The sequence below is a fragment of the Nematostella vectensis genome, chromosome 9 (genome assembly GCF_932526225.1).
Source record: "Nematostella vectensis chromosome 9, jaNemVect1.1, whole genome shotgun sequence".
NCBI lineage: Eukaryota > Metazoa > Cnidaria > Anthozoa > Actiniaria > Edwardsiidae > Nematostella > Nematostella vectensis.
Window position 1 is genome coordinate 6,030,332 of NC_064042.1, and position 27,457 is coordinate 6,057,788.

General features: G+C 39.2%; 4 protein-coding genes across 16 annotated transcripts in view; 3 read left to right on the top strand and 1 right to left on the bottom strand.

Moving 5' to 3' along the window:
* The window catches only part of LOC5507065 (rho guanine nucleotide exchange factor 7), a 45,180-nt gene extending 33,377 nt beyond the window's left edge, over positions 1–11,803 (top strand). For 4 of the 13 annotated variants that reach the window (XM_048733150.1, XM_048733151.1, XM_032375548.2 and 1 more), the window contains 9 exons: positions 252–312; positions 1,642–1,671; positions 2,567–2,617; positions 3,625–3,684; positions 4,267–4,359; positions 9,352–9,448; positions 10,592–10,702; positions 11,172–11,226; positions 11,506–11,803. In XM_048733150.1, the coding sequence (XP_048589107.1) occupies positions 252–312; positions 1,642–1,671; positions 2,567–2,617; positions 3,625–3,684; positions 4,267–4,359; positions 9,352–9,448; positions 10,592–10,702; positions 11,172–11,226; positions 11,506–11,637 (690 nt within the window). In that variant the 3' untranslated portion in view covers positions 11,638–11,803. Of the gene's footprint in view, positions 1–251; positions 313–1,641; positions 1,672–2,566; positions 2,618–3,624; positions 3,685–4,266; positions 4,360–6,744; positions 6,799–7,254; positions 8,649–9,351; positions 9,449–10,591; positions 10,703–11,171; positions 11,227–11,505 lie in introns of those variants that run through there. The other 9 variants (XM_032375553.2, XM_032375550.2, XM_032375549.2 and 6 more) reach the window with 9 other exon arrangements.
* Positions 11,804–13,610: 1,807 nt separating this feature from the next.
* On the bottom strand, positions 13,611–16,692 carry LOC5507076 (serpin B6). The gene is made up of 2 exons (XM_001627700.3): positions 16,541–16,692; positions 13,611–15,669 (listed from the first exon to the last, which is right to left on the bottom strand). The coding sequence occupies exons 1-2, from the start codon at positions 16,598–16,600 to the stop codon at positions 14,569–14,571; spliced, it is 1,161 nt and encodes a 386-aa protein (XP_001627750.2). The 5' UTR covers positions 16,601–16,692; the 3' UTR covers positions 13,611–14,568.
* A 114-nt stretch (positions 16,693–16,806) lies between these two features.
* Positions 16,807–18,420, top strand: LOC5507081 (leukocyte elastase inhibitor A). Its single transcript, XM_001627682.3, has one exon. It carries the CDS (start codon positions 16,843–16,845, stop codon positions 18,115–18,117), a length of 1,275 nt encoding a protein of 424 aa, XP_001627732.3. The 5' UTR covers positions 16,807–16,842; the 3' UTR covers positions 18,118–18,420.
* Positions 18,421–19,486: 1,066 nt separating this feature from the next.
* On the top strand, positions 19,487–27,456 carry LOC5507082 (UDP-glucuronosyltransferase 1-2). The gene is made up of 9 exons (XM_032375547.2): positions 19,487–19,671; positions 21,145–21,754; positions 22,510–22,707; positions 22,826–23,114; positions 23,230–23,437; positions 25,203–25,812; positions 26,322–26,519; positions 26,657–26,945; positions 27,065–27,456. The coding sequence occupies exons 1-9, from the start codon at positions 19,507–19,509 to the stop codon at positions 27,342–27,344; spliced, it is 2,847 nt and encodes a 948-aa protein (XP_032231438.2). The 5' UTR covers positions 19,487–19,506; the 3' UTR covers positions 27,345–27,456.
* Position 27,457: the final 1 nt, after the last annotated feature.

A 27,457-nucleotide genomic window follows, 5' to 3' on the forward strand; every position in this document is an offset into this window, starting at 1 on the left:
CCCGGCTAGCAAGCCACCATTGCATATGCGCCGTCTCGTTTGGCTTTCTACAAGACAAAGACAATGCGTTGGCGATCATTTCCCGAGGCTTGCTATTGCCAAAGATGGTATTAACCATCAAGCGTTACTTGCAACTATCGGTTCTCTATAAGAAAGGGAATATGTTAGCAATTTTTTTGCAATGCTTGCTATGATTGTTGAAGATGGTTTTGAGACTGGAGTGAAATAACCCCCTTCATCTTTTCTTTAAGCCGGACACGTCCATGGGTCGCTCAGTCAAAGGTCTGCTTCATGCGACCAAGAAGAAACAAGGTTTGTCTTTCTTTGATAGCTTAACAATATATATAACTATGAAATATTCAATGTAAAAAAATGTAAAACAGTGTTATATAGGGACCCGATTCATACGTCGCGCCTCTGCTGTGCCGAATCTTATTGTTTGGATTGGGCACATGAACGTTAGACACGACATTAAAGCCGCATTGTCACCAGTTTACTTCCTGTCGATTACGTAACAATCTCCGATGATTTTAACGTAAAACGCGAAAAATATTTCAAAATATTGAAGGCAATGTGTCTATTGAAAGTTTCTTCGAGGATGTGATCGATAATTTAGAGGGGATGGTCTGTTAAATATCTCGGATTCTAATAGATTCTTTTGTTTTTTAACGGTTGAGGTTTCCGTCGAACCTCATTAAGCTCGGCTGCGTCTGTCATGCTCAAGGCAAAAGTACGACACTGAGTTTTTGATGTGCCGAATCTAATATCATATTTTTCCCATTTTTTTTTTTGATTTTGTGCAATAAAAACACCACATCAAGTCACCTTTTACTACTCACAACATATTTAGCGCGACTTATCTAGTGCGACGCTTAAATCGTTGAACCCAATGTATTCGTGTCGATACAAATAGACAATTAGATTCGACAAGGCAGGAGCGCAACGTATGATTTGTATGAAGACGTGAAAAATCGCAAGAAGCCTTCAGAAAAAAAATTGTCAGAAAAAGACATATATTGTTCCCCCTTTGTTCCAGCCACTTATCTGCATTCTGAGCTTTTCATAACTGTGTAGAATGGTTCTTTCTTACATATTTGTGGCCCGAAAATACCCGTTTGTCGCCTTTATGTCACGTGTGTTGCTTCAAGCCAAACACAGCTCTGCTTTTACGCCACAGGTTAACTACTTCATTGCTGACTAAGTAAACTCGTTAAACCTCGCAACGCAAAATTTTTAGTGCATGTTATTTTTCAACTGTTACTATTGATTTCTAAAGCGATGTTACATGTGTTATTGTTGAGTAAACGAAGCAGTTTATTATTTTTTTACAAGTACTTGTTGCAACAGTTACCTACATAACATTGTCAATCGCTAAAATGATTTCTTAAATTAATGCCAATAACTTTTTTTTTATTCGAGCGTTAACATGCTTTGCCGGGAGTATAAAAGTTAAGGATTTGGTTTTTTTAGTCTGCGTTTCAGGCAACGTTTATGTGTCGTTGTAATCAAAATTAAGCCAAATAAGCCCCAAGACATTTTTTGGTCATTTTGTTTGAATACCTCAGGCTACCGCTTTGAATAAGAGCCATAGATAAAGTTTATCTTCAATAAACAATCTGCGCATGTCTGTTTACTCCGCAGACTTCTCCGTCATGCAGTGCTTCCCACATGGTGAGCGCTTATAGCTCGAGTCAAGAAATTTTTCCCTACTTTAAGATTTTAAAGAGCCACACCTTTTATTACCACCTCAGCACCTCATCCACACATTTTATTACCATCAAAAACATAGTCTTATACTTCATTTACCAAATGTAATTGAAAATACTGCATTCACTTCCCCAAATCAGCCGATGCAAATGGATATTTTCTCACACTTAGAATTTTGATAGGATGACAAAACAGCGGCTGGCAGAAACTCTATAACATATTTCACATAAGAAGACAAAATAAATTTTTGCGTATACCTTATACGTTTGAGATTAGTTAGATGATGTATGGAGGTTAATGCAATTAAGAGATTTTCTTTCATATTTCTCAGACATAAAAATCGCTTTTGGGACGGTTTTTATCAGACTCCACTTTCATTTTTAACCTCGTTTTGTATTCCACATCTTTTTAAATATTTTAACTTTTAAATCTGATTTAAATGTAACCACATTGTACAAATGTTTGATTGTTACTCGCGCATGCGCTGTCGACAGCTCGTTTACTGCATCTTTGTAAACCCCGTCCACAGGGTCTTATGGTTAAATTTAAACCATGGCGTCTATCAGCTATCACGCCGCATTAAAAATTACCCAGAAGACCCTGGGGACGGGGTTGCTTGTATCGTTGTGCTCCTAAAAAAAAACACACGTCTAAACCTGGCATTTCATGAATGTTGATTTTTGAAACTGAATGTTGATTTTTGATTTCATCAAAGTTTTCTAATTTGTATATTCAGTATTTTTCCCTTTGCTTGTAGACTTTTCCACAGATATGACCGATAGAGATAAAAAAGGTTAAAAAAAGTAAAAGCGTTGATGTGTTGCCATTTCATGAGTGGTTGCTAACGTCCTTTTTGTAGGTTGTCTTACCATTAGTCCACTTTCTACTTTCAAAACTTGCACTGCGGATTGTAAGTAAACGGTACTCTTAAAACTTTCTAATTCTCAGCCTCTGTGCCTCTTTTTTATTCTTTTTTTTTACCCTCTGTGTTATTAAGCTGACCTGTTTTTCTTTTTATTTCCTTTCTTTCTTTTTGCAAATGCATTCTAATTGCTCACATTAAAATCCACATAGTGCACTAATTCTGTTTACGGCTTGACAAGAAAAGTAACCTACAGTGGAAACCACTCCAAGTAAGGAATTAGGTTATGCTTTATTCGATTCTTCAAGGGATAAACACTAGTTTGAGATATATAGCATAGATTTCCAGCTATACAAGTAAGTTTTAGAATTGATTAACCTCTAGTTATGAACGGTTTCATTGTGTGCCTGTATTTTTTTTAAATATTAACACAAGTGATATTTGATCGATCGATTGATATAGATATTCTAGGCATCCCATGGTTTCTTGTCGTGCTGTATTTTTGCATTGTTTTTATTCAATAATCACCATTATAAATCATTATAAGATAATATATATAATGCCTCTATGCGCTCTATATTGATTTTGCCTCCATAATTTTTTGTTCCTCTCTCATTTCTTTTGCATGCATTATAATACATATACCTCTAATATACCTCTGTGTAAACTTATAAAGTGTTATCAATCTTATCATGAAATTTTATCATCAATTTAGCCCTGGTTTCTTTAGACTTTGGCGGAAAATTACTGTGGCGATAATGTAACATAAAACAAAACCTAAACTTAAAAACTCAATCCAGAAACAGATTAAATTTATGAAATACACTTAAAATGAATCGGTTTTCAGTCTAAGATCTAAAGTAATTTGATGAACTACAAATCAATGGCCATGAGATCTAACTCTGTACCACTGCAAGGTCCCTGTCTCTACTCGATCAGTGACACCACAGGTAGCTATTTGGAACTCCACGTTGGAGGGACGTTACTTGCAGTAGTGTAGTGTTCAGGGCCTAAACACGAGTAATGGTTTAAACAGTCTTAATGGACGTACACAGGTCGTGCAAAAAGTGAAATCACAGATGATGAGAGAAACAGTAGATCCTCTACTTCCACGGGTAAATATATAAATATACTGTTAATGATATTAAACTATTGATTTGTTTACTAAATTACTTGGGAATTAAGGTCTTGTCAACTTCAAGCTAAACACCACTATTTACAGATTCAAAGTATGATTAACCTTAATATTCAAGGGATTTGTGTAATTGTTCATTGTTCTAAATACCAGGAATAAAATATCACGAAAAAGCAAGTGAGGTCTTTTAAGCGTCGACATCATAGAGACATGTTTTAGTGTGTTAGTCGCATTCCCTAATAAAATCCTTCACACGACTGTCGTCGGTATCCTTCAATCTTGTGTAAAGTTGCACTAGTCCAGGCCTCGTGACTATCCCCAGATTGGCTTATAACCGACATCACCCATGTCCATTACTTTAACTATACTGTAACCAATGTTGTTGTTTTTACTGTACTTTGTACATTTGGATTACTTGTCTGTCACCATCGCTTAATTACCAACATCACCCATGCCTATTCTTTTAGCTACAGTACTCAAGAAGTTTTGGGTATACTCAGTTAGCACTAGAGGCTTTGGAATGACTGGTTTTGAAACGTCTTTCCTGATTCACTTTATACAGGGAGTACCACACACGTACTAGAAGAGGATATGTTGATTCTGAGGGTCATCGAGTCTTACTGCACGAGTGCAAGAGCAAGGCAAACTCTGAATTGTAAGTCTAACTCTAATCGTATAGTACTAATTTTCTTGATGCATGCGATACTGTTAAAATAAGTCGTTTGGTTTTAGTGTGACCTCTTGTCATGTCTAATAACCCTGAGTCCGACGTGCGTGACACGTGGTTTCGTATGCGATGAAACAAATAAGAACTTAATCTCAGTAGTGAATTTAAATCCGCTTGAATCACCATGAATTTCAATCCAACCTACAACACAAACGCCTTTATTCTATTTATAAAGTATCAAATAATGAAGGAGAAGTTCTATTAAAAAAAGAAAGAGGTTTGAATATCCTAAACAAAAACGAAACATTATCACGCACGCCAGATCTACGGACTTTCAGGGTTGAATGAAGGCGAGAAAGGGATGGGATGCGTATGGAGGCATCTGGGAGGGGTCGGAATCTATGTAGTTAGCCGATTACTTCCATTTCACGACAAGTTACTTGTTAACAAGTGTTTTAGTGGAACATTCAAATACCATTGGTTCCCTTGTCAAAAGAGTACGAAAATGGTCTTTGACGCTCTGTTGAAGAGATCCATAAAGGCCTGTTTTCACTAGCGAAGAGGCGTATATGAAAAAGGAAGTGGAGAAAAATCGCTGCCTATTAAGCTTGCGTTTGTGTGTTTTCACACGTACGTGGGCCCTTCTCCTCTCCCTTCTCTTTTTCTAAAGTGTAAAGTTAGTCTCCTTTGCAGTCATGCAAGGCCACACGAGCCAAACATTCAGCTCAAACGCTTTGCATGACAGAGGTCAGAATGGCTGCACAGGGGACTAGTGATTAGCCAACTTGAGAAAGTAATTTAATCCTTTCGTGAACTTCCTCACAGCCTCCTGTTCATGTTCTTGTCTCTCTCTCATAACCGCTTCCTCGATAACGCGTTAACAGTCACCCGCGCTCTTGATGTTTTGCCCCTAAACACTTAAAAATGATCCAACTTCAAAGAGGAATTATGTGCGGCGTTATATGGATAACAGTAATGTTATTAAACTTTTTTGCGAATAATTTAAGGGGGAGTGTCGTCGGCTTGCTATGGCTTACTCGATAATCAGTGTGGGACTTATGCTAATCGGAAAAATTACATTATTGTTGTCAATGACTAACCCACAACTGATGACAATATCCCTTTAAAGAGCCTTTCTCAACCGCACCTTTGTTGTTGTTTTCAATCAACATTTAAAGGAAACATATGAGAAGAAATCTCATGAAATAACCACCTGAAATCTAACGTTTTTTTTTTTTACAGAATTTAATCGAAAATATCAGAACAGCTTTCCTAGATAAGCCGATGGAAATTGATGCTTTTTCATCCTTGGTACTTAGCTAGGATGACATAATAGCGGCAGAAAGAGGCTCTTTGAGTATATTGTATTAGTACAATTTCAGCATTGACACAGGCCATTGACATATTGTAACGACCATCTATGTGTGCTTCCTTTCAATACCTAAACACCCATAAGCTTGAACGGCTTTCTTGCAAGGAACTATGGGTAACAATGGTCACACCTTGACCTTAGACAAATAACGCATTGGCTTAAAGTGAAGATAAACCGCCTGCACACAAGGGATAGTTGAAAGTTTTCAATGTCGACATCTAATCTTGGTCATAACCCCCCTTCTTTCATTATATCATCATACCTGTATTTTGATTTGTTTTGGATTTTAGGGGGGGGGGGGGGAGTTGGGCCAAATTTAAGTTGGCAAGTAATGGCATAGAATCTAGCCTATGATTCCTGGATGTTTGTATCAGAGAAGTCCAAGTTTCTCACTGGAAGCTTAATGTTCATGTTTTTTTTTTTTTTTGGTAAAACAGTTTCCCATAAAAAGAATAATTTCCAAGAAACGCAATCAATCGCTAGTTTTTTTTTACGGTTCTCAAAATGACCAAAAGCGAAATCAAATTTTTTTACTACCATTAATCAATATCCTTTTAGGACAATCTATAAGATTTGATTGACGGAAGCTAGAAACTGCTTACTGCATAATATGGTTCTAAATAGGCCGCGAATTGTGCAACAAAAGGTCTTTGACTTAGCAAAAAGGTGATTTCTGTGTGTACCTACGAAAAGGAACCAGGCAGGTTGTGATATTACAAAAGGGGGCGGTGGAACTTTTTGGGTGCGTTTTCTTATAAAATTGAGCTCTTTTGTCGTGAATGAATATTTTAATCGACATTACGGTAGTAACTATCCAGGTCGAAAAGTGCCAATTGCTTACACAGTAGTATATAGGGGTGTGGTGGGGGCAGCGTCACTTTAATATCACGCCTATTCGGCCCCCATCCTGACCTTGCCTTTTTCTGAACTAGCAAGTTTTTGAAGAGAGGCAACGTTGTATACAATCTCATTTTGATTAAGATCTTGTTTTGAATCCTCAGTGATTCGCAAACAAGTTTCGCACTGACGGCTCCATACGGATGCAGCTAATATAGGTTGGTTTGTTGTGGTGTTTTTTTGGAGTGTTAGTGCATGTGTGGCCTCGCTGCGTAAGCTCCGGCTGGCTGTTAGTGCTGCTGCCTTGAATGAAGGTATAACAAGTGAATGTGTCCAAGAGCAATGTAAAAATAACGATAAATAGGACTCATAATTGCGACGTTAACAGTAGGCCAGCTGAGTTGATAAAGCTGTATTGTATAGACAAGCAATTCTTTTAAGAACTCTTCCAAGAAAACATTTAAGAAGAATACCAAAAATTTAACGCCAGCTTTAAAATATAAGCAATATCTAATGCAACTCGCTTTCTTTTCGCCTGACTCTAATTTAACTTCTTACGCTTGTGTCAACTAATATTTTTTATCTTCATATAGTATTTTTCCTCTATTGCTTTCGCTCTGTGGACTCATTCTAAGACATTCTGTTGTACCTTCATTTCATGGCCGGCCCAATAGCTGAAGACATCGTTGACGGTGGAGACGAGAACACCTTCTCCCGGCACCATCGCCCCCGAGGAGCCATGATCCACGTGCTGGCCGCAGGCTGCTGCCCGGGTTTTACAGGGAAAGGCCGTCTTCTAACATACTAGGGAACTATAGAGAACCTTCCACTACATACTAAGTATCTTGAGTTAATTGTTGAGATGACCTTTACAAGAATGGAGTGTCGCTAACATACTAGATAAGTTGCAAAGGAGTTGTCTTACATTCTCGAATATTAGTGGAATCGTTCGCCTACTAGATAACTATAGGAAAGATTCGCGGTTCTCTTTCGTACTAGAAAAATGAATGTAACCCCACAAGGCAAGAGTCGTCTGTTTAAATATTGAGAATGATAGCTCATTGTAAAAGGTTACCTTATCAACGTAAAGTCTATGCTATAGTAGATGCGTCATGTAGGGATTGTAGGAAAAAGACATTTGTAACAGTGATCTTTCCAAGTTACGCACTAGAGAGGAGTTTACTATTTTACTGTAGTTCATAGTCTAGTAAATCATTCTTTTTATACCATTTATCCTTTGACTTTCCTGAGGCAAAATACAAGCTGCCTACATACTTCTTTTAGCGTCTAAAAAAACTGTGAGAGTTAACTGCTTGGGCAGCTAACCTGGTGTACTTTGCCTGATCGAAGGGCTTCTTGGTGCAGTAGAACCAAGCACCTTGCAGCATGCGTTACCGGATTGTGTTTTATTTCTATGTTGTAAAAATACGCTCAAGTTAGGTTTGGCGGTTAATTAGACGTTACAACAGGAGGGAGGAGTTGAAGGGGGCATGTTTTATCTTTAAGGGTGTTGGGACATTTCTCTGAGGGTCGATTTTCCCGCCTAAAAGTGCGAAGTTCCCGGATGATCGCGCGCGCGCCTAACAACCGAATCGCTAAGTAACGAGAAATTTCCCAACACCCTTAAAGATAAAGATAAGTCCCTTGTACAGGCTGGGAAGAATTTCCGTCGTAGTTAATGTGGTGGTGTTTGAGGAAGGCAGTCATTGGTGACCTTCTTCTACAAAGAAGCTCAAAGTTAGTGAATAAGAGAATACAGTAGAGGTAGTAACTCGAATCCCAGCTGCTAACTCGAATTCAGATAACTAGTATTTACCTTGAACTAAGTGATTTATCTCTCTATTCAAAATAAGCCAGGTTCTTTTGTACGTTTATTTTATGCTTTTTACATGATATATAAAAAAAAAACCGGTTCCCAAAACAACGTCTTTCTTCGCTTATATGTTGATGCCTGTCACCATTGTAATTTACGAATATTTTTGTACTTTTATTTTGCAGCATGTATGAAATAATTGCTTTTTTACCGTTTTAGAAGTACTATAAATAAAAGTAATTTTTTAATCTTTCACATCATCATCAATACTTTACTTTCGATCTTCACAAGACATGATGAAGTATAATGGGACATAATTTAAGATTCTGATAATTTCCAGAGGCATTTGGTCTTAATGGCAGTTTTCAAGTCCGCACAAGCAAAACCAGTACTTTTCGTGTATTGATGTAAAACCGAACCCGTGTCACGCTTTATCAAAAACATTTCCATTGTGAGCGAATAAGTTTATTGCCAGTTTAGCGTGATGCATTCAAAATGGCCTGCTTTACCAGGCAGTCTTACTTGCCCCCCATTAGCGCCATGCATCCGAATTGCTTGGCTACCTTGCCAATTACCCCCCGACGAACTTCTAGAACAAAAGGTTTACCATAATGCGCATGGTATTTGTGGAAGGTTGTATTAAGAATGCATGTTACCGCGTTTAGCATGGCGACAATAGTTCTAGAACTTAAGGTTTTACACTCATGGTATTTGAGGAGGGCTGTTAGTGTACGTGTACTTAAACAAGGACAATCTCGTCGCCATTTTACGTTCCCGCTTTGAACCGAATCTCAAAGGTATCTATTTGCATAGCCAACTGCAAGAAACTGAGATCGTTAAAAAAGCTTGGACTTCAATCCTGGATGGTTATTTGAAATTTTCCTTTCAAATAGAGCGTTGTATTTTCAACAAAGAAGTGGCTGACCTACATTATTTAACGTATACCCATTGTCCACAGCAAGCCCAATCATACCTCAAGTACCGCCCCACGCGCGCACCATGTCGACGAGCTCGAGAGGAGACTGGAAACGAAAGTCTAAGAAAAAACAAAACAGGTAGGTGAAGCAGGGAAGAGTGAAAGTTTGGGAATAGTTCAGGAATAGAATTTCCTCGCATTCTCAATAAAAAGGGACTTAACTGCTTGTGCATTTTGACGCCTATGTTAGAGAATGTGGGGTTGGGTTGATTCATCCGTTATTTATGCTGTCACGTGGTCGGTATCCCTGGGTAGAAGGGTGCAAGATGTAATGACGTCACGTCGTGTTGTGCTCAGTTAAGATAAAGCTAGAGAATTATGCCATTAATCTAACCATCTCAATTAATACGTCTAAGAAAACACTCTTCCTCCTTTTTGCCTTTATTCTCGTTTTGACTCTGATGGAAATAATAGAATCAAACAAACATGCAAGGACGTCACGTCGTATTGTGCTCAGTTAAAGCCGCATTGTCACCAGTTTACTTCCGGTCGATTACCTAACAATATCCGATGATTTTTAACGGAAAATGGAAAAATGTTTCAAAATGTTGAAAGCAGTGTGTCCATTGGAAGTTTCTTTGAGGATGTGATTGATAATTTAGAGCGGATGGCCTGTTAAATATCTCGGATTCTAATAGATCATTTTGTCTTTTAACGGTTGAGGTTTTCGGCGGACCTCCGGAAGTAAACTGGTGACAATGCGGCTTTAAGATACAGAGATAATTACGCCATTAATTTAACCATCTCAGTAAAGACGTCTAATAAAACTCTTTTCTTTCTTTCCTTTATTCTCGTTTTGACGCTGATGGAAATAATAGAATTAAACAAACATATACATGCTATAATGGCATTATAACATTAATCTAATATAATATAATTGTCCCTAAGATGTTCTGACGGCTGTCATGCGGTGCAGTTGGAGCTAAGTAACCACGCTACGCTTCTAATGCATTGCGTGACAGAGGTCAGACCCTCTGTGTATAAGACTAATCTAATTGCTAATAGTCGAGACTAATAACTTATAACATTTCTGATGACACTATAATCTGAAGTATTCACGAATATCGCACACCGTGAAACATTACTTTATTCGAACTAATTTTTAATCCTAATGATTAACACGTGTTTCATCACATGGTTGCAACATGGTGCCATGTCCGTTCATTGTACGTTTACGCATGCGCTAACCCTCATTGTTTTTATATCCATGACACGTGATCAGAGAAGAAAACTCCATTGCACCTGATGAAATTAAAAAACGACCCGAGTCGGTGGAGTCAATTGGTTCTCAGAAATTAAGAAACAAGGAATCTAAAAAGTTTCGACGATCAAGGTATTTGGCCTACACCTGGAACCTAGAAGTTGGTGCTAATGGATTATTACGATGTTAATATGCCTGGTATTTTCCTGTATCTGATAGGCCACATGCTATCACCTAACCCATACCAACAAGCTAAATATTCGTTTACTTATTTGTTAGTGTAATGGAGATGGTCACGTGACCAACCCCTCTCCTCCCCACATCTGAAGACTGTCTTTATGTTTAAGAGTCATGAAATCCTATAATCTGTTGAATCGAACAGTCAGAGTGTAAAACCCAGATGAGAGTACAAATAACTATAAATTATTTTTAAAAATTATTTTAAAACCTTTCGGGAATGACAAAGGACATTTCAGACTAAATAATTTTTTTATAGATTTTCTAAATTTTATATACTATTTTTCAAAACCACTCATCTTTAGACATGTCCACGACAAACATGAATGAACCCATGTTTTTTTTCTTTCTGTTTTAATTTTAGAAACATGGATGGTGACATCACATGCTTAAGAAAAAAAGTTGAAGAATTACAATCGGTGAGTAAAAATAAGCTAGAAACGGGTCGTTTGACAGAAATTCCACAACTGTACACTTCCTTTGCCATACCTAGCCACATATGAAGGTAACCAAACTAAAATATTTGGGGGCACTTTGTCTAGAAACAACTTTAGAGGAGTAAAGCAGGTCATGTGCCACACCCCTTGCTATGGCTCTGACATCTGAGTACAAAATAAAATATAGTAAACAAAAAGTGTCTTTGCCTTCCCTTTTCAAATAAGCTAACAATCGTTTCCCTCTTATTTTCTTATTTATAGGAAACACATTCTTTACGAGAAAGTCTTCTTGAAGAACAGCAAGCCAGGCGGAACATGGAAAAATTTATTCGAACTTCTTTACGAGGAATTGTTCCCGACATAAAGTGGGAAGAGTTTAAGGAATCTTTTTAGGAAAATATTCTAATTATAAGCCTTTATCTTATTGCATTAGTTATTCTAATTATTTTTCTATCTCTTGTAAACTTTTCTTGGAAAATGTCCTAGCTGCCTTTGTTTTGTGAAAGGCATATTTGGTTTATACACTAAATAACTAAACAGACCGTCTTTCCTCCTCTTATAAAAAAAAAACTATTTTATAATGGTCCTCAAACCATACCAAAGTTCTGAGCGTGTAAAAGAGTTTGATGTCTTTTGATGATCTCGATAACACAAGGGATAAACAAGGAGGTTATTGCTCGACTCATGAAGTTAAAGTGGCATTTTTACCAGTTTACTTCCAGAGGGCACACTGTTTTTACAATTTTGAAATATTTTTCGTGTTTTCCGTTTAAAGTCATCAAAGATTGTTACGTAATCGACCGGACGTAAACTGATGACGTTGCCGCTTAAAACTTCTATTACTTACTGTCTATGGAAGTAGTCTAAGGTACTTTTCTATTTTTCATACTGTCATGCAACTGTTTCAGAGCAACGTATTAACTAACACTTTCAAAGTCTAACAAAAGTGCAGTCGCATAGCTAGAACAAGCAAAAAGTGTAACATTCCTTATCTAACGATCATTATAATACTTTTTCCATATAATATAAATGACTGCAGGACTCTCTTAGTATATCTTGGCGAAACGCCTAAAGTATTAGACAAAATGTAGTTGTCTACCAAATACATATGTATGCAACTGTAATAATAGCTCTTAATTTTCTTAGGCACTCTTTTCTTAAGCACTTATCCACAATCCCTTTGGCATCTTTAACAGTTGAATTTAGTAAGCCGAAATCAAGTAATGTTTGGGGATGATTATTTTGTTATTTTATCCATAAAGAAGCAGCAGGCAGATACAGTATAAATTAACAAACAACATTACTATTTTACAGCCAGGTCTCAGGGGCATGGCCAGGGGGGGGGATGGCCCAGGGGGCCCGGGCCCCCCCTTTTAGCATCCAAAAATACAGTAAATGTATGACACAATATCTAAAATACAGGAGAAAATGCCTTGAAGGGTCTTTTGGGCCCCCCCCTGTTAAAAATCGTGGCTATGCCGCTAGGCCTCAAACACAGAAACTGTTAACGGTCAGGCAAAGTTATCTAATTGATTTTTTTTTCAACTATTGAATTTCTAATATTTAAAAATACTCAACCAGAGTAAAGCAGATATTTTGCAAATTTAACCCATGGCCTAAATATTGACATTTTATACTGTAAAACAAACTTTCCTTTAGATAGGTAACAAGAATTAATGGCAAGATCATCTCATTGCAACAAATTATTATCACTATTCTCATAACATTGAGAATAATTTGAACTCGCTTCTTAGCAATATTAAATCTTTAGTGCAGATTTCAATATTTTGTGAATTCTTACCAAAAAGCTACCCTTTCCATTTCAAAAAAATAGCACAACTTACTAGTCTTTTAAGCTTTACCAACTGTTATCTCATGGTTCTTGTTCTGATAAAAAAGGGTCTGATTCGGGACGAATTGTTTGATATCAAATTGGGAGTTAACATGTTTTTACCTTCTTGATATTTTTAGTGGAAAGTTGGCTTTCTCCAGATGCCACTACAGTATACACTACTGTATCAAGGATTGCTTGTTCAATTTTTTTTTCTTGGGTGGGGATTGGAGGGGGGGGATGTCAGATAGTTGGTCCCACAGCAGGCTTTAAGGTCACTTTACAAGGCTTGTGGCAAGTAAAGCAATACTAATGAAAAAAATAGGCCTAGCTAAAGAAAATCAAGGAATAAAAAGCTCTCGCTTTTTTTTCTATGACCGAGCTCAATGTTATATGAATTCTATGCTAGATCTTCAAATATTTAGCTTATTGCAAATGCTTTTAAAATGCTTAAAAAACTATTGAGGTTAAGCTAAGTGATAATAAAAAAGGAAAAAATAATAAAAACAAACAATATATCAAGGTGCTTTATAAGTAGTGTTGATTCTTTTATTACACCCATTCAAGTGGAAATCCTCTGGAAAATGTCTCTTAGAGTAAGGTTGTTCACAGACAGATCCAGACTGTACAAGGAAAAGGGGGAGGACAAAAATATACCCTTCCAAAACACCCCCCCCTTCCCAATAAGGTTTAATGTTATCCACATTTGCTTACAACAGTGTCTGTTTGAAGGATGAGTGAAATACTAAATGTTTATGCTAACCATAGCCTCCAACTCGGCTTTTTTGAGTTTCAGGCTTCCTGAGGGCGCACACAGGAGCCAGCTAACAGCTGCTATTAGGAGGCTATACTATATAGGTTGTAGCGGGTATAGGGGCATGTCTAGAGAATAATGCCGACTGGGTCTATAGTAATAATTCACTTGCCATGGATCAATTAGGTTCAAATCTGTATCCTGGTCATAGGTCACTAGATCCATCTTGAAACTAATTCTATCCAAATGCACACATAAAATTAATCATCTAATTAGATAGCAAAGAAGGTGTCAACTTGAGTCGAACCCAGCTTGTATCCTAATCCGGGTGGGCAACAGACTCTCTTAAACCTCCCCTGACAAGTGCCTGGGGTATTGGGAACAAGGGCACTTTCTTCTATTTGCACCAAAATTACATTGGACTACATTTTTTCCTACCCTTCCCCCACAATCCTTTTAATGCCCAATGCCAGCAAGCATTACGACCCAGAATGTGAATGGAGGACAATCACTACCTGCCATTGGATGTTATCAAACATTATACTGAATACATATGGTAAACCTATTGGGTCATTGCATGTTTCCAAGGAGAACATGTTTTTATTTATCAAAGATTATTATAATTTACATCTCAAAATCTTACAAGATCTAATTTGCTAAGCTGATTAAATTTTTACCTAAGAGTCCACAACCTTTGATAAATGTCTACCCTTGGTTATACCCATAAAGAGTTTTGGGGCTATTCTACTGGATTCATTACTCTTCCCATGAACAGCACACACTTAGACTTGCAGTGCTGGATCAAGAAAAGGAATGGGTGATCAGCGCGGAACACAAGGGGCTCTCTCATGATGGCACACCTCATCATCATGATCGCTGCAGTAGCAGCAGCAGCCTCCGTGCCTTCCTCATTCACCTCAACAAACGCCTTGTGAAGTACTGCAGACACAAATAAATGCTCAGGAGGTAGAGAGATCCCTGTGAAATCTGCTGCAGCCTGATCAAACATCTTTTTCATCCCCAGCTCTTGTAAGGCCTCATTCAACTTGAACTCACTTGTCATCTTAAATTTAGGGATATAGACCTCTACATCAGCTGGTCTTTGCGAGGAAACTGAGTTAAAGATGTCTGTCATCTTGTCATGGGTCAGATCTTGCTCAAACCTTGCCAGGCCTTCAGTTTCATCTGGAAGCACCAGGACCATTGATAACTGAGTATCAACATATGGAAGCTCTAACAATTTACACTTGTACTTGTCACTGTGCAGATACTTGAACTTTGATTTTTGAAACATCATTTCTACTTCCACTTCATTTGAACTAGTGGTACGGAACTCTGAGGAATGCGAGTGCTCTTTCTTGAATGGCTTGTCCCACATTCCCTTGAAGTAAATGGCATTCACTAGTGTCAGCCTGGTTAGCATATTGAATACGCCTGGTGCGATCAAGTCGCAAATCTTCTTCTTGGTCCTCTCCTCCACCCACTGGTTCACATGCTTCCTGGCACCCTCAAAGTCAGTTTTATAATCCACAAGTGATATATCAGCATCATAGTACTTCTGGCAAATATCTGTAAACTCTTTAAGGATACTGAAATCTTTCTGCAGGAACAGGTTGTTTGCAATGCTCATCTCATTTGTGGCTCCAGGATTGTTCAGAGCAACAGATAATTCCTTATGCTCCTGGTGCTTGCTGGGTAGCATGGGCTTATGTCCCTCCCAATGCATCGCTGTAGCCATTTCATCTGCTGTCTCGCCCCGAGCACCAGCATACACCATGCCGAGTGCTACACATATGCTTGCAGGAGAATAGAATGTGTTTTTTGCAGCATCACCCTTTCCCTGGTAACAAACAGAAATTATCATTTAGAAAAATCATACTCATTTTTGGAGGCAGATAGGATTGAGGCAAAGGGGATCAAGTGATTATAAACAGGGGTGGAAAGACTTCAGCTTTAGGAATATGCACAATCTCTGGGTTATGCACTGAAGAATAAAACGTGCACTATAACACTTTACCCTGCATGCCCGTACCCAGGGGGGGATGCAAGGGGTGTGGACCCCCCACAACGGCCGAAAGTCTACTTTCGGTTCTCAACAGACGTCTATTTGTTGACAAAACTATAAAGTATAAGCTAGATCACTCTGGTATGCCATTAGCCAGACTTTATTTCTAGCCAAATCTGACAATAAACGTCCCGTGGAGATACTGCAAATGCATAAAAAACCCTCTTTGTTCAGATTTTTTATCCAAAAACTCACCCCCTCTCCCCCCCCCCCCCCCCCCTCCCCAAGAAAAATTAGGTCCACTTTTTCGGATTTGCACCCCCCCACCCAAGGAAAAATCCTGGGTACGGGCCTGCCCTGACAGCCCGTGAAGGGTAAAAGGGGGGTCAGGGAGGGGGTTAAACCCCTAAACTCTCCCCCATTCCCATAGATTGCCAAGTGTTGTATAAAAAGAGGTTGGCAAGCCACAAGGGCGGGGGCGGGGAGACAAGCATAGATCGTTTATGCTAATGATGCGAATTTTTGGTTAGCACTCAAGAAGGAGTGCATAGTATAAATACAGCATAACCCTGTAAAAGTAGATTCACCGAAACCAACAGTTGATTTTTAAACGTTGTTTGTGGAATTTTCAAACTAAAAATATCGAACAATTACTTACTTTACACACTTACAGTAAACAAACCTTAATAATTACGATACGACTTACCATCAGGACTTTATGAAGGTCCAGAGTAAATTTGTTGACAGATTCAGCAGCTCCAGCCATTTTTTAAGAGCTGTATTGAGAAGGAACAGAAAATGAGTTGGTTGCGAAACCTTTAGAACTGAACAGCGCAGTGAAACCTAAAACAACAAAGAACTAATCAGTTTTGCTAACCAATGAGAAGCGGGTTTAGAAAAATAAGACGTCACTTTTATAAATTGCCCAATCAAGTGTATCCTATTCTATAAACTAGGAACGCCTGGCGTATATTGATTTGTTTTTTTCGACAGAAACGATAAGGCGAAATGCAGCGTGTTTTCTCTTTTCTTTCTCTGGCGTTTTGCCTGGGTCTTACTTGTTCTCTCGAGAATGAAAGGGAATCGAGTATGGCTTCAGCCGTAGTGCATGGTAGTAACGATTTTGCGCTAAGAATTCTCCAATCTCTATCGAAATCTAGTGCTAGCAATGTATTTTTCTCGCCTCTAAGCATGTCAATGGCTCTCGGTTTAGTATACTTAGGATCAAGAGGAACTACTGCGATTCAGATTGCCAACATTTTTGGATGGAAGGAGAGTGAATTTGAGGAGACGCATAGGACATTCAAGCAATTCCATGAGGCCCTGCTTACGAGTGATCTTGGTTATGGAGAAATACAACTTGTGAACAAGATTTGGGGACATGATGAGTTTGAAATACTTGAGGAATTCTTGCATGGGACACGGGAGTTCTACCATTCAGAGATGGCTCAAGTTGACTTTGTAAACAAAGCATTTGATGCTAGAAAAGAGGTCAATGCCTGGGTACACCAACAAACTAAAGGGAACATAAAAGAATTGATTCCACATGGAGTTATCAATTCATTGACCAAATTAATTATTGTTAATGCAGTTTATTTCAAAGGGGTTTGGAAGAAGGAATTTGGAGAAGAGAACACTTTCCATGCTGCATTCTTTGTACCTGAATCCCATGAGTCAAAGATTGAGGTAGAGATGATGACAGGAAAGATGAAAGTTAATTACTATTATGATGCTGACATCAAGTGTAGAGTAGTAGAGTTGCCCTATAGTGGAGATGATACAGCGATGGTGATCATTCTACCTGAAGAGCATAGTGGAATATTTAGTCTGGAGAAAAGCATAGATGTTGAGATCATGGAAAAGTGGAGAAGATTAATGATAAACACAACTGTTGAGGTATCCATCCCAAAGTTCAGACTGAGTCAAAAGCTTGAGCTAAGATCCCTCTTGCAAGACCTAGGAGTGAGTGACATATTTGATTCAAGGAAAGCAGATCTATCAGGCATTTCTGCAGCCAAAGGGCTTTATGTTTCAAGTGCTATTCATAAGGCCCACATAGAGGTTAATGAACGCGGTACAGTAGCCGCAGCCACCACCGGGGTTGTCATGGCAAAACGATCACTTGATATGAATGAGGTGTTCTATGCTGATCACCCATTTCTTTTCAGTATACATCACAAGCCATCTAATGCTATTTTATTTCTAGGTAAAGTTATGCAGCCAACCCGTGTAGGAGAAAAAGTGAGCCCCCACTCAGATAAACCCTTGTCAGATGAACTTTAATGAGTATACATGTTTTACATAGCTACAGGTTATTTTGATGATTCAATGAAATCAAATTATTTAGATTGACTCAACAATGAGTGCTTTAAGGAAAAACTGTGTTGTCATTTCCTTTAAGGGTGTACTGACATCTGTTGCTAAGGAAAAGTGAATAAAGCATAAAAGCCTTGTAGAAAGCCATAAGGGTCTGATATTTGCCAAGTTGACCACCAAAAGTGTGCTGACTATTATGATGACGTTACCCCATGATGTCATAGATACAGATAAAAGCAAACATTTCAAGTAAAATTGCTCACAAACAAATATTGAATACGTTTTATGAATCTTGAGGGATGGGTGCATTAAGCCAAGCATGCGTTTCAGAAATGATTGAGTAATTGTTTTTTTTATGATTTTTCAAAGGTCCTGAAAGCCAGATTTTTTAAATATAATTTTGGTTTCTGTTAGATTAACGCTAAAACCCATGCTTGGCTATATGAAGAAGATTTTAATAAAATTGAATACAGAAAAAATATTGCGTTTTGAAATAATTTGGCGACAAAAAAGCTTTTCTTAGAGAAAACGCAGAACCGGAAGTGAAACAAAGCCCGTGTGTGAACATCCGGCCTGCTCAGACACACTGATATCTCACATGATGAAATTGAAATGAAGTTTATAAACAAATTCCAATAGTGTTTCGTGGTATTTACACTTAAAAAGAACGATATCCGTCATGTCAAGATGGAAATTGAAAGAGTATTTTAAAATTCTGATACAGCGCGCGCTACTTAGATTTTCAGTGCGTGTGCGAGCGTTTGCAACCGGTGTTTGCAGCGCGCGCAGGTAGTGAAACTGAAAACTTCAAAAAGCTTCAAAAAGGTTGGCTTGACTAAATCTTCGCTGAATCTTCGTTTTTACAAAATATGGGAAATATCGTCACCCTAAAAAGCTGAGGGGAACTTGAAACGCATATTTTTTTTTATTCTTTTACTTCAGTCAAACTTGTGAATGACGAATTCCCTGTTATGTATATGCGCGCGCTCAACGCCACCAGCGTAGCAACGTCGTTACTGAGCAACACTAATGTCAGTACACCCTAAATAATTATGTAGCTTCCCAATATTCCAAAAATAATAAGAAGAAAAGCCGTGGCTGTGCCACCCCCCTCCCCCAGAGTATTTTCTTAGGGAAATGTTTATGTAGGGAGGGGGTTGTTAAGTAACAAAATGAAACTTCATACACTATATAAAAAAAAAAAAATGCATACAGAAAGGGAAAAAATCATGCACGTCTTGGAGACAAAAAACAATAGATGTACGGCTGAAACCTCCCATCCCCTCTCCCTAAATTAACTGTCCGGCCCGTTACCCCATCCGCTGAACGCCTGAGCCCCCAATCCTCTTATCAGAGATGGCGTCCTTTCATCTCGCCCTCTTACTTGTCGTCGTGTTTTACGCGCATCTCCAGACCGAGTGTAGCGATGGCGCTAAGATCGTGGGTTACCCGATGATGGGGGGAAGCCAGTACATTGGGATGAAGAGGATCGCGCAAGAGTTAGCCGCCAGAGGACATGAGGTGCGAATATGATATAAGTATTGAATTGTTGATATAGACCCTGTGTTAGTGCAACATTTCTCTGCACACGAAAGTAATTTATATTATTTTATACATATATTATACATATTAACTTATCACCTGCATTTACAGATTGCACAGTCCCCGTCACTTCCCCTGCGGCTGTGAATGAGCCTCCCCGCAAACTTTTCAGGCAAATAAAATCTCAGCAGGGAGTAATAAGCCGTGATTCTCGACAGCTTTTGTGCGATGTTCTTACTTTATTTCGTATAACTCTATTTCGAGGTTTACTCAATAATGTCGATGAGATAAACTAGAGGTTTATCTTATCAATAGTGCATGTTTAACGTAGAATATTAAAAAGGTTTGTTTTCTTCTGGTGATTTGTTTATTCACTATTTGTCCCCAGGTTCAAGTTCAAATTCCAGTTTATATGAATATGCGAAGATATTTACAGGGATCATCTGATCCGCAATAAGCACGAGTTTATCTAGGCGGGTCAGATGTTGTTTTGTATTAGAATATACAATATATATCTTTGTTTTAAGTCTCACAAACGGATGTCAATGCATTAGGCAACAAAATGCTTCATAAGAATAAAGTTCACAGAACAGAACACGATCATCATCACACAAGCATGACGGTCACGCCGTCACAGTCCTCCCCAAATAAGTGTTAAAGCCATATATTCAAAAGTATTTAATTATTTACTTTTATTTATTTATAAGGCTTCTACCACTATAGCACATATTGAAATAGCGGTAAGGTTGACACAACAGAGCACGGCTCCAACTCGAGTGTAACCCTTTACAATAAAAGAAAAAAAATAATTGGCAAATAATAACAACAACAACTAAAGGAAAACATAAAAAAAGCAATTTAAAAAAAGCCCTAATCTAAATGGCTAATAGCGACAGGATGGTTGCGCAAGAATACTCCTAGCGTGGCAGCACTTAGGACAAACAGATTTCCACGTAATTGCATTTTCGGCATTGAAAGTAGTTTGGAGCACCTGACTATATCTGACAGCTAGTTTGTTTTTTAGAAGGAGGGTAGTGATATCTACAGGGAGTGTATTCCACACCTTCAGAATTTGATTGAAAAATGAATTTTGAAAAAGCTCAGTTTACAGAGGGGTGTGGCTATATCAAGGCTGCTCCTGTAGCGGGACAATCTTACTGATGGCAATGGTTTAAAGTAATGTGAGGATGGAATTATTATTGCCCATATCTTTTAAGGGGCGTAGCCAGGGGGGTAGCCAAGGGGGCCTGGGCCCCCCCTTCTAGCAGCCAAAACACAATAACTGTATGAGACATTATTGCTAAAATACAGGAAAAAATACCTTGAAATTGCCTTTTGGACCCCCTCCTGTTAAAAATTCTGGCTATGCCGCTGTCTTTGCAACAGTAAACCCATATATTTACCACAGGTAACCCATATATTTACCACAGGAAATCCATATGTTTACCACAGGTAACCCTGTTAGTCAGCTCAATCCAGAAGATCAAGCCAACAGAAGGAATCACTCATGCTGTCTACCAAGCACCAGTGGACAAGAACTATATGGAGCAGATGGTTTCCCGTGTCATTCAGAATGGTGTCAAGGAAATATTTAGTAAAACAGGGCTGCTGGGTGTAATGCCATCATTCTGTGAAGCCACGTTGAATTCTACTGATATAATAGACCTCATGAAAGAGTTTGATATTATGATTTCTGACACGTCGATGCCTTGTGGTCCCGTGCTCGCCGAATATTTGAACATAACAAGAGTGGACTACTGTCCCGGCTCACCAAGGATTCCCCTATTATACCAGTACCATGCCCCAACTTTTCCATCCTACGTCCCCCTATTATTGGCAGGAAACCCAGCTAGAATGAACTTCTTACAAAGAGTTAAAAACACTTTGGTTTACTTGGCTGGGCAAACAATGATGAGACTGGTGATGTTTCCAAAGTATGATAATATTAAGCAAAGGTATAATATCAATCCTGAGTTGAGTTTTAGTGAGAGTTTGGGCAGAGCCGAGATGGTATTATTCCTGGCAGATCATGCTCTGGATTATCCCTTCCCTTTGTTACCAGGTGAGAAAAGGGTTATGCTATTTTGGGTATTTTCTATCTTTGTAATCATGTTTTAGGTTGGGCTTTATGATATTGTCATGTTCTTTTTATAGTACATTTTATCAAATTGTTGTCAATATTTATAAGCATGGGTCATCCAAAAATATTTAAGGTACTAAATTGATTATTAATATATTATTGAGTATAAGGTTACACATGGCATATATATAAGGACCCTTATGAGCTAGATAGGGGGTGGGTGGGGCTTTGGTTGACGCACCTTTCAAGCACATACTTTTGCTATATATTTTGAGATGCAGTACGCGGGTAGAGATATCTTGTATAACTTCGTGATTCAGGGATAAGAAAAATACGACTTAAGTTGCTCAATTGCTCAGGAGCACGCACACCTGCCTGCTTGAATTTTCCCTCATTTGTAATTGCATCATCTGGTTGGAGAACTAAGTAATAAGAGCCGGGTAGCAGGGAGTGTGGCACTGATGGGAAACGTGCCCCATATATTTTCAACAACAACAAAAATCAGGAATTAACCAGTAGGGGCGTGGCTGTGCTTCCACCCCCAATATTTTCTTAATTATTCTGTATCGTGCACCTCCCCTTCAATGTTCCGAGGCCTACTACACCTTTGCAAATACGAGATGCTAAATACGAGAGGTGGTCTCCCTCTCATAAGCGATAGCCTTTGTCGCTCATAAGAGAATAGAATATAGAATATTAAAAAAGAATTATTATTATTTTTATGGCATGTTATCCAGCACACAAGTTAATCGGTCCGGTGAACATCCAGCCTCCCCGACCCCTCTCCCCAGAGTTCCAACAGATAGTTAACAAGTCAGATGGCGTCATCATCGTATCGTTCGGCTCAAATATCGCAGCCATTGCTGATAAAGAAGTCGATGTTTTGGCAGAGGCGTTTGGTCGCCTCAAAGAGACAGTCTTTTGGCGACAGAAAGGTAAAAATTGCCATTATTTACGGTCTGGTAAATCTACAAAATTTCCTTTTTTTAGAAATTCAGCAAAAACAAAGCATTTTGAAGATTGATTGATGTTCTTTTCAATCTTGTCAATCAGGGTACATTCCGGCCAATCTGAGCCCCAACATCAAAACCGTTGAATGGCTTCCTCAGAATGATCTCCTGGCGAATGAAAAAACGCGCGTGTTTGTGTCACATCTTGGCCAGAACAGCTTGTATGAGGCTGGCTATCACGGGATTCCTTTGGTTGGTGTTCCCTTATTTGGTGATCAGTCGGAAAACGCTGTGCTTGTGGAGGATAAGGGACTGGGACTAGCAGTCGATATCCACACGGTGACGGCTGACGAGTTGTACCGAACGATACGACGAGTTATCGACGAGCCCCGGTGAGTTTTTCTGCATTTCAGAGGCCTTGCGGTTTACCCAAAGCCAGGAGACATAAGCAATTGTACTTTTATAAAGAATTTTTGTCATATAGTTAAAACACGTACCGCATTTCAGATTCAAAGAAAATGCGGCGCGTATTTCCCGCCTGATGCAAGACCGCCGACGCTCCCCGACAGAGGAAGCTGCTGATTGGATAGAATACACACTACGTCACAAAAGATTGACACATCTTCGCCCCGCCTCTGTCCACCTTACTTGGTACCAGTACTTTCTTCTTGACGTCATACTCTTCATGGGCGCGGTTCTGCTATCTGTTGCCATGGTAATTAGACTTGTATTCAAACTTGTCTGCTCGTGCTGTCGTCGAAAGCAAACGAAGACAAAGACGCAATAGAAGGCGAAGACGTATGCACGTGATGGTGATGTCTTTGTGGATTAAATCAGTAAATGACGCAATCGAAGGAAGAAAAATACATCAAAAATCTGTTTTAGATAAATGCTTATCCTCCCAAGAAATGTGTAATCCATTTTTTCGGCAATCGGAAAAAGTGTCCTCTAGTAGCTTTACACAGCCCACTTTCCATAAAGCTAGGTCATGGTCATCTTCTCAAGAAAAGCTCATTCTTTTCTTTTTTCCATAAAAAGTTTCCTTATGCTCATGAATGCTCAGAATATAGTCTTTCAATGAGCGAGAATAAGCGGGAGGACTCCTAGTAAATAGCATCGTTTTTTACTTTATATTAAATGTTAATGAATAATTTTAAACATTTTTTATTTATACTACAATAAAGCCTAAAGGCTTTCAGCTGCAACTGAGAAATCAGCCGCTGATAATCCGAGCCCGCGGTCCTCTTATCGGAGATGGCGTCCTTTAACCTTGTCCTCGTATTTGTTGTCGTATTTCACGCGCTGATCCTGACCATGTGTAGCGATGGCGCGAAGATCGTAAGCTTTTCCATGCTGGGAGGAAGTCAGTACCTCGGCATGAGAAAAATCGCGCTTGAGTTAGCCGCCAGGGGACATGAGGTGCGAATATGATATTGTTAGGTCAAGTTATTTGTTCATGGGACCGTTATGCTGTATTGTCTGCATGGGAGAAAGAGTTTTAATGCGGAGTTCCTAACTCAACTTTATGTTGCGAGTGATCTACAGTTTCTTCCTTAACCGTCTGTCTGTCTTAAATACATAGTTCTTCTTAACATAGTTTTTTTAATCAATAGTACTGCGCGATGGACTGGTGGTTGAAAAATGTCAAAACTACCCTTGTTATAATCTGTGGAATTGTTCGTAAACTTTATCGTGATGATGGTGTTGTGGTATCGTATAGCTCCTGATATATCCTAGTAGTTTTAATAAAGAGGGTTATTATGAATATTCTAGCAACGCGTTATATGCAAACAATAACAAACATAATAATCCCATGAAGAACATAATGTATTTTTTATTAGTTTCATATAATATTACTGTATGTAGTATAGGTCATTACATTTTGCGGGTTTGTATGTACTTTTTTCTTTGTATTATTTTTTTCGCGGTTGTAGAACACTTATCTAGTATCACGTAATTTTTGGTCACGCAACGAACCTAAAAGACCTATGCTCACCCAGACACATCTTGTGTTTGAATTTCCATAATTTACGGTCCAAAAGCATCTACAGGCGTCTCTCGTTAGAAAATCGAATCAAAATAGCAATGAGGGCTTCCTGTGGAGAACAAATACGATTATCGGGGTGGTGGTGGTGGGGGGCGTTTTTTTTTTTTTTTTTTTTTTTTTGAAGGCCCGTTCAGATCAATTGTTTACTCATGTCGACTTTCTATTCCTTTGCAAATTTCAAGAGGGGTGGAGGGGAGGGGGTGGCCCATTGATCCTCTATGTTCTAGTATTCCCCTCATATGTTTTCCAAAGTCCTCGGGAAACCAATATCCTTACCACCGGTAACCCAACATTTTATTGGGAGCCAAAAATAGTAAAAAATGATAATAATGTTGATGATGATGATAATAATATCTTCACCACAGTTAAGGTACATTTATCCTTACCACAGATAACCCATATATTAACCACAGGTAACCCATATATTTTACAGGTGACCATACTCGTCAGCTCAATTCAGAAGACCAAGCCAACCACAGGGATTGCTCACGCCGTGTATAAGGTACCAGTCGAAGAAAACTTCATGGAAAACCTTGTAACGCAATCCATGAAGAATGGCCTCATGTATATGTTTAGTGAAAAGGGCATGTTTGGTTCGCAAAAGCTGTTCTGTGAATGTGCTCTTAACGCATCCGATATTCTAGAACCTTTGAAAAAATTTGATCTCGTCCTCGCAGACAACTCTAGGCTTTGTGGTGTAGTTCTGGCCGAGTATTTGAATGTACCCCGAGTTGACTACAGCCCCGTAGCCCCCAGGAGCCCGGTAATCTACCAAGCTCACGGTCCATCCTTCCCGTCTTATGTTCCGCTGATATTGTCAAGGAACCCAGCAAGAATGAACTTCTTACAGCGACTCAAAAACACTCTTGTCTTCGTGGTGGAGCAAATGATGACAAGGTTCTTGATTTTCCCACTCTTTGACGATATAAAGCAAAGATATAATATCAATCCTGAAATGAGTTACGGGGAGAGTTTTGGCAACGCAGAGATGACACTTTTTCTAGCGGACCACGCCCTGGACTACGCTTTCCCTCTACTACCAGGTGAGACACGCCTAACTCAATACAAAGTGAGTACTCAGTTGGTAAAAAAGGTAGATTATTACACTAGTAGCAATACATACAAAGACAATCCTGGTACAGTAGTTGAGTCCTAACTAGGATTATAAACTACTGTCAATGACAGGCACCCCACTTGGCGGCCAAAAAATGGGTCATTTCTTATTAAGGAATCTTCAAATACTATGCTTTTTCCATATGTTACCTATGACTGCGCACCCCCCCCCCCCCCCCCCCACCCCCCTTCAGCCAATCCTGGGTACGCGCCTGAATAATCTCCATGGTTGCCAAACTGCACGGTTAATACATTGTGCTAGCGTTTCGTCACATTAGTCGGACTGTTGCCGCTGTGCGTATTACGAGATTTCTTTAATAATAGGCCACTACTTCCTTTGTGGTTTAGGGTTTTCGGCGAAACCTTTGGAACCCGTGTTGAGTATTCACTGGGAGATGTCTTTATGAGTAAAATTGTTTTGCGTTTTTTTTTTTCTCAGGACACAAATTGATTGGTGGTATAAACATTGAGCCAGCCCGACCCCTTTCCCCAGAGTTTCAACATATAGTTAACAAGTCAGATGGCGTCATCGTTGTATCGTTTGGTTCAAATTTTGCCGCCATTGCTGACAAAGAAGTCGATGTTTTGGCAAGGGCGTTTGGTCGCCTCAAAGAGACAGTTATTTGGAGGCAAAAAGGTGGGCTTTGCTATCCGAGTTTACCCGCCCTCTTTCGAAATACACAAAATTTATTGAAACAAATCATTTCAAAATGTGGGCCATAGAAACCTTTTGATAGTATTGACCACCACTCTTGTTATATTGTTGTCAATCAGGGTACATTCCGGCCAATCTGAGCCCAAACATCAAAACCGTTGAATGGCTTCCTCAGAATGATCTCCTGGCGAATGAGAAAACTCGCGTGTTTGTGTCACATCTTGGCCAGAACAGCTTGTATGAGGCTGGCTATCACGGGATTCCTTTGGTGGGTGTTCCCTTATTTGGTGATCAACCCGACAACGCTGTGCTTGTGGAGGATAAGGGACTGGGACTAGCAGTCGATATCCACACGGTGACGGCTGATAAGTTGTACCGAACGATACGACGAGTTATCGACGAGCCCCGGTGAGTTTTTCTGCATTTCAGAGGCCTTGCGGTTTACCCAAAGCCAGGAGACATAAGCAATTGTACTTTATTTATGAAGCATTTTTATGTCATATGGTTAAAATACGTGCGTATTTCAGATTCAAAGAAAACGCGGTGCGTATTTCCCGCCTGATGCAAGACCGCCGACGCTCTCCGACAGAGGAAGCTGCTGATTGGATAGAATACACATTACGACACGGAAGATTGACACATCTTCGCCCCGCCTCAATCCACCTGACTTGGTACCAGTACTTTCTCCTAGACGTCATGCTCTTCATGGGCGTGGTTCTGCTGTCTGTTGCCATGGTGATCAGACTTGTCTTAAAACTTGTCTGCTCGTGTTTTTGTCGAAAGAGAACGAAGACTAAGACACAATAGAAGGCATAGACACGATAGAAAAAAAGACGCAATAGAAGACAAAGACACAGTAGAAAGCAAAGAACCATTAGAAGGCGATAGAAGAAGACGCGATGGACGACAAAGACGCAAAT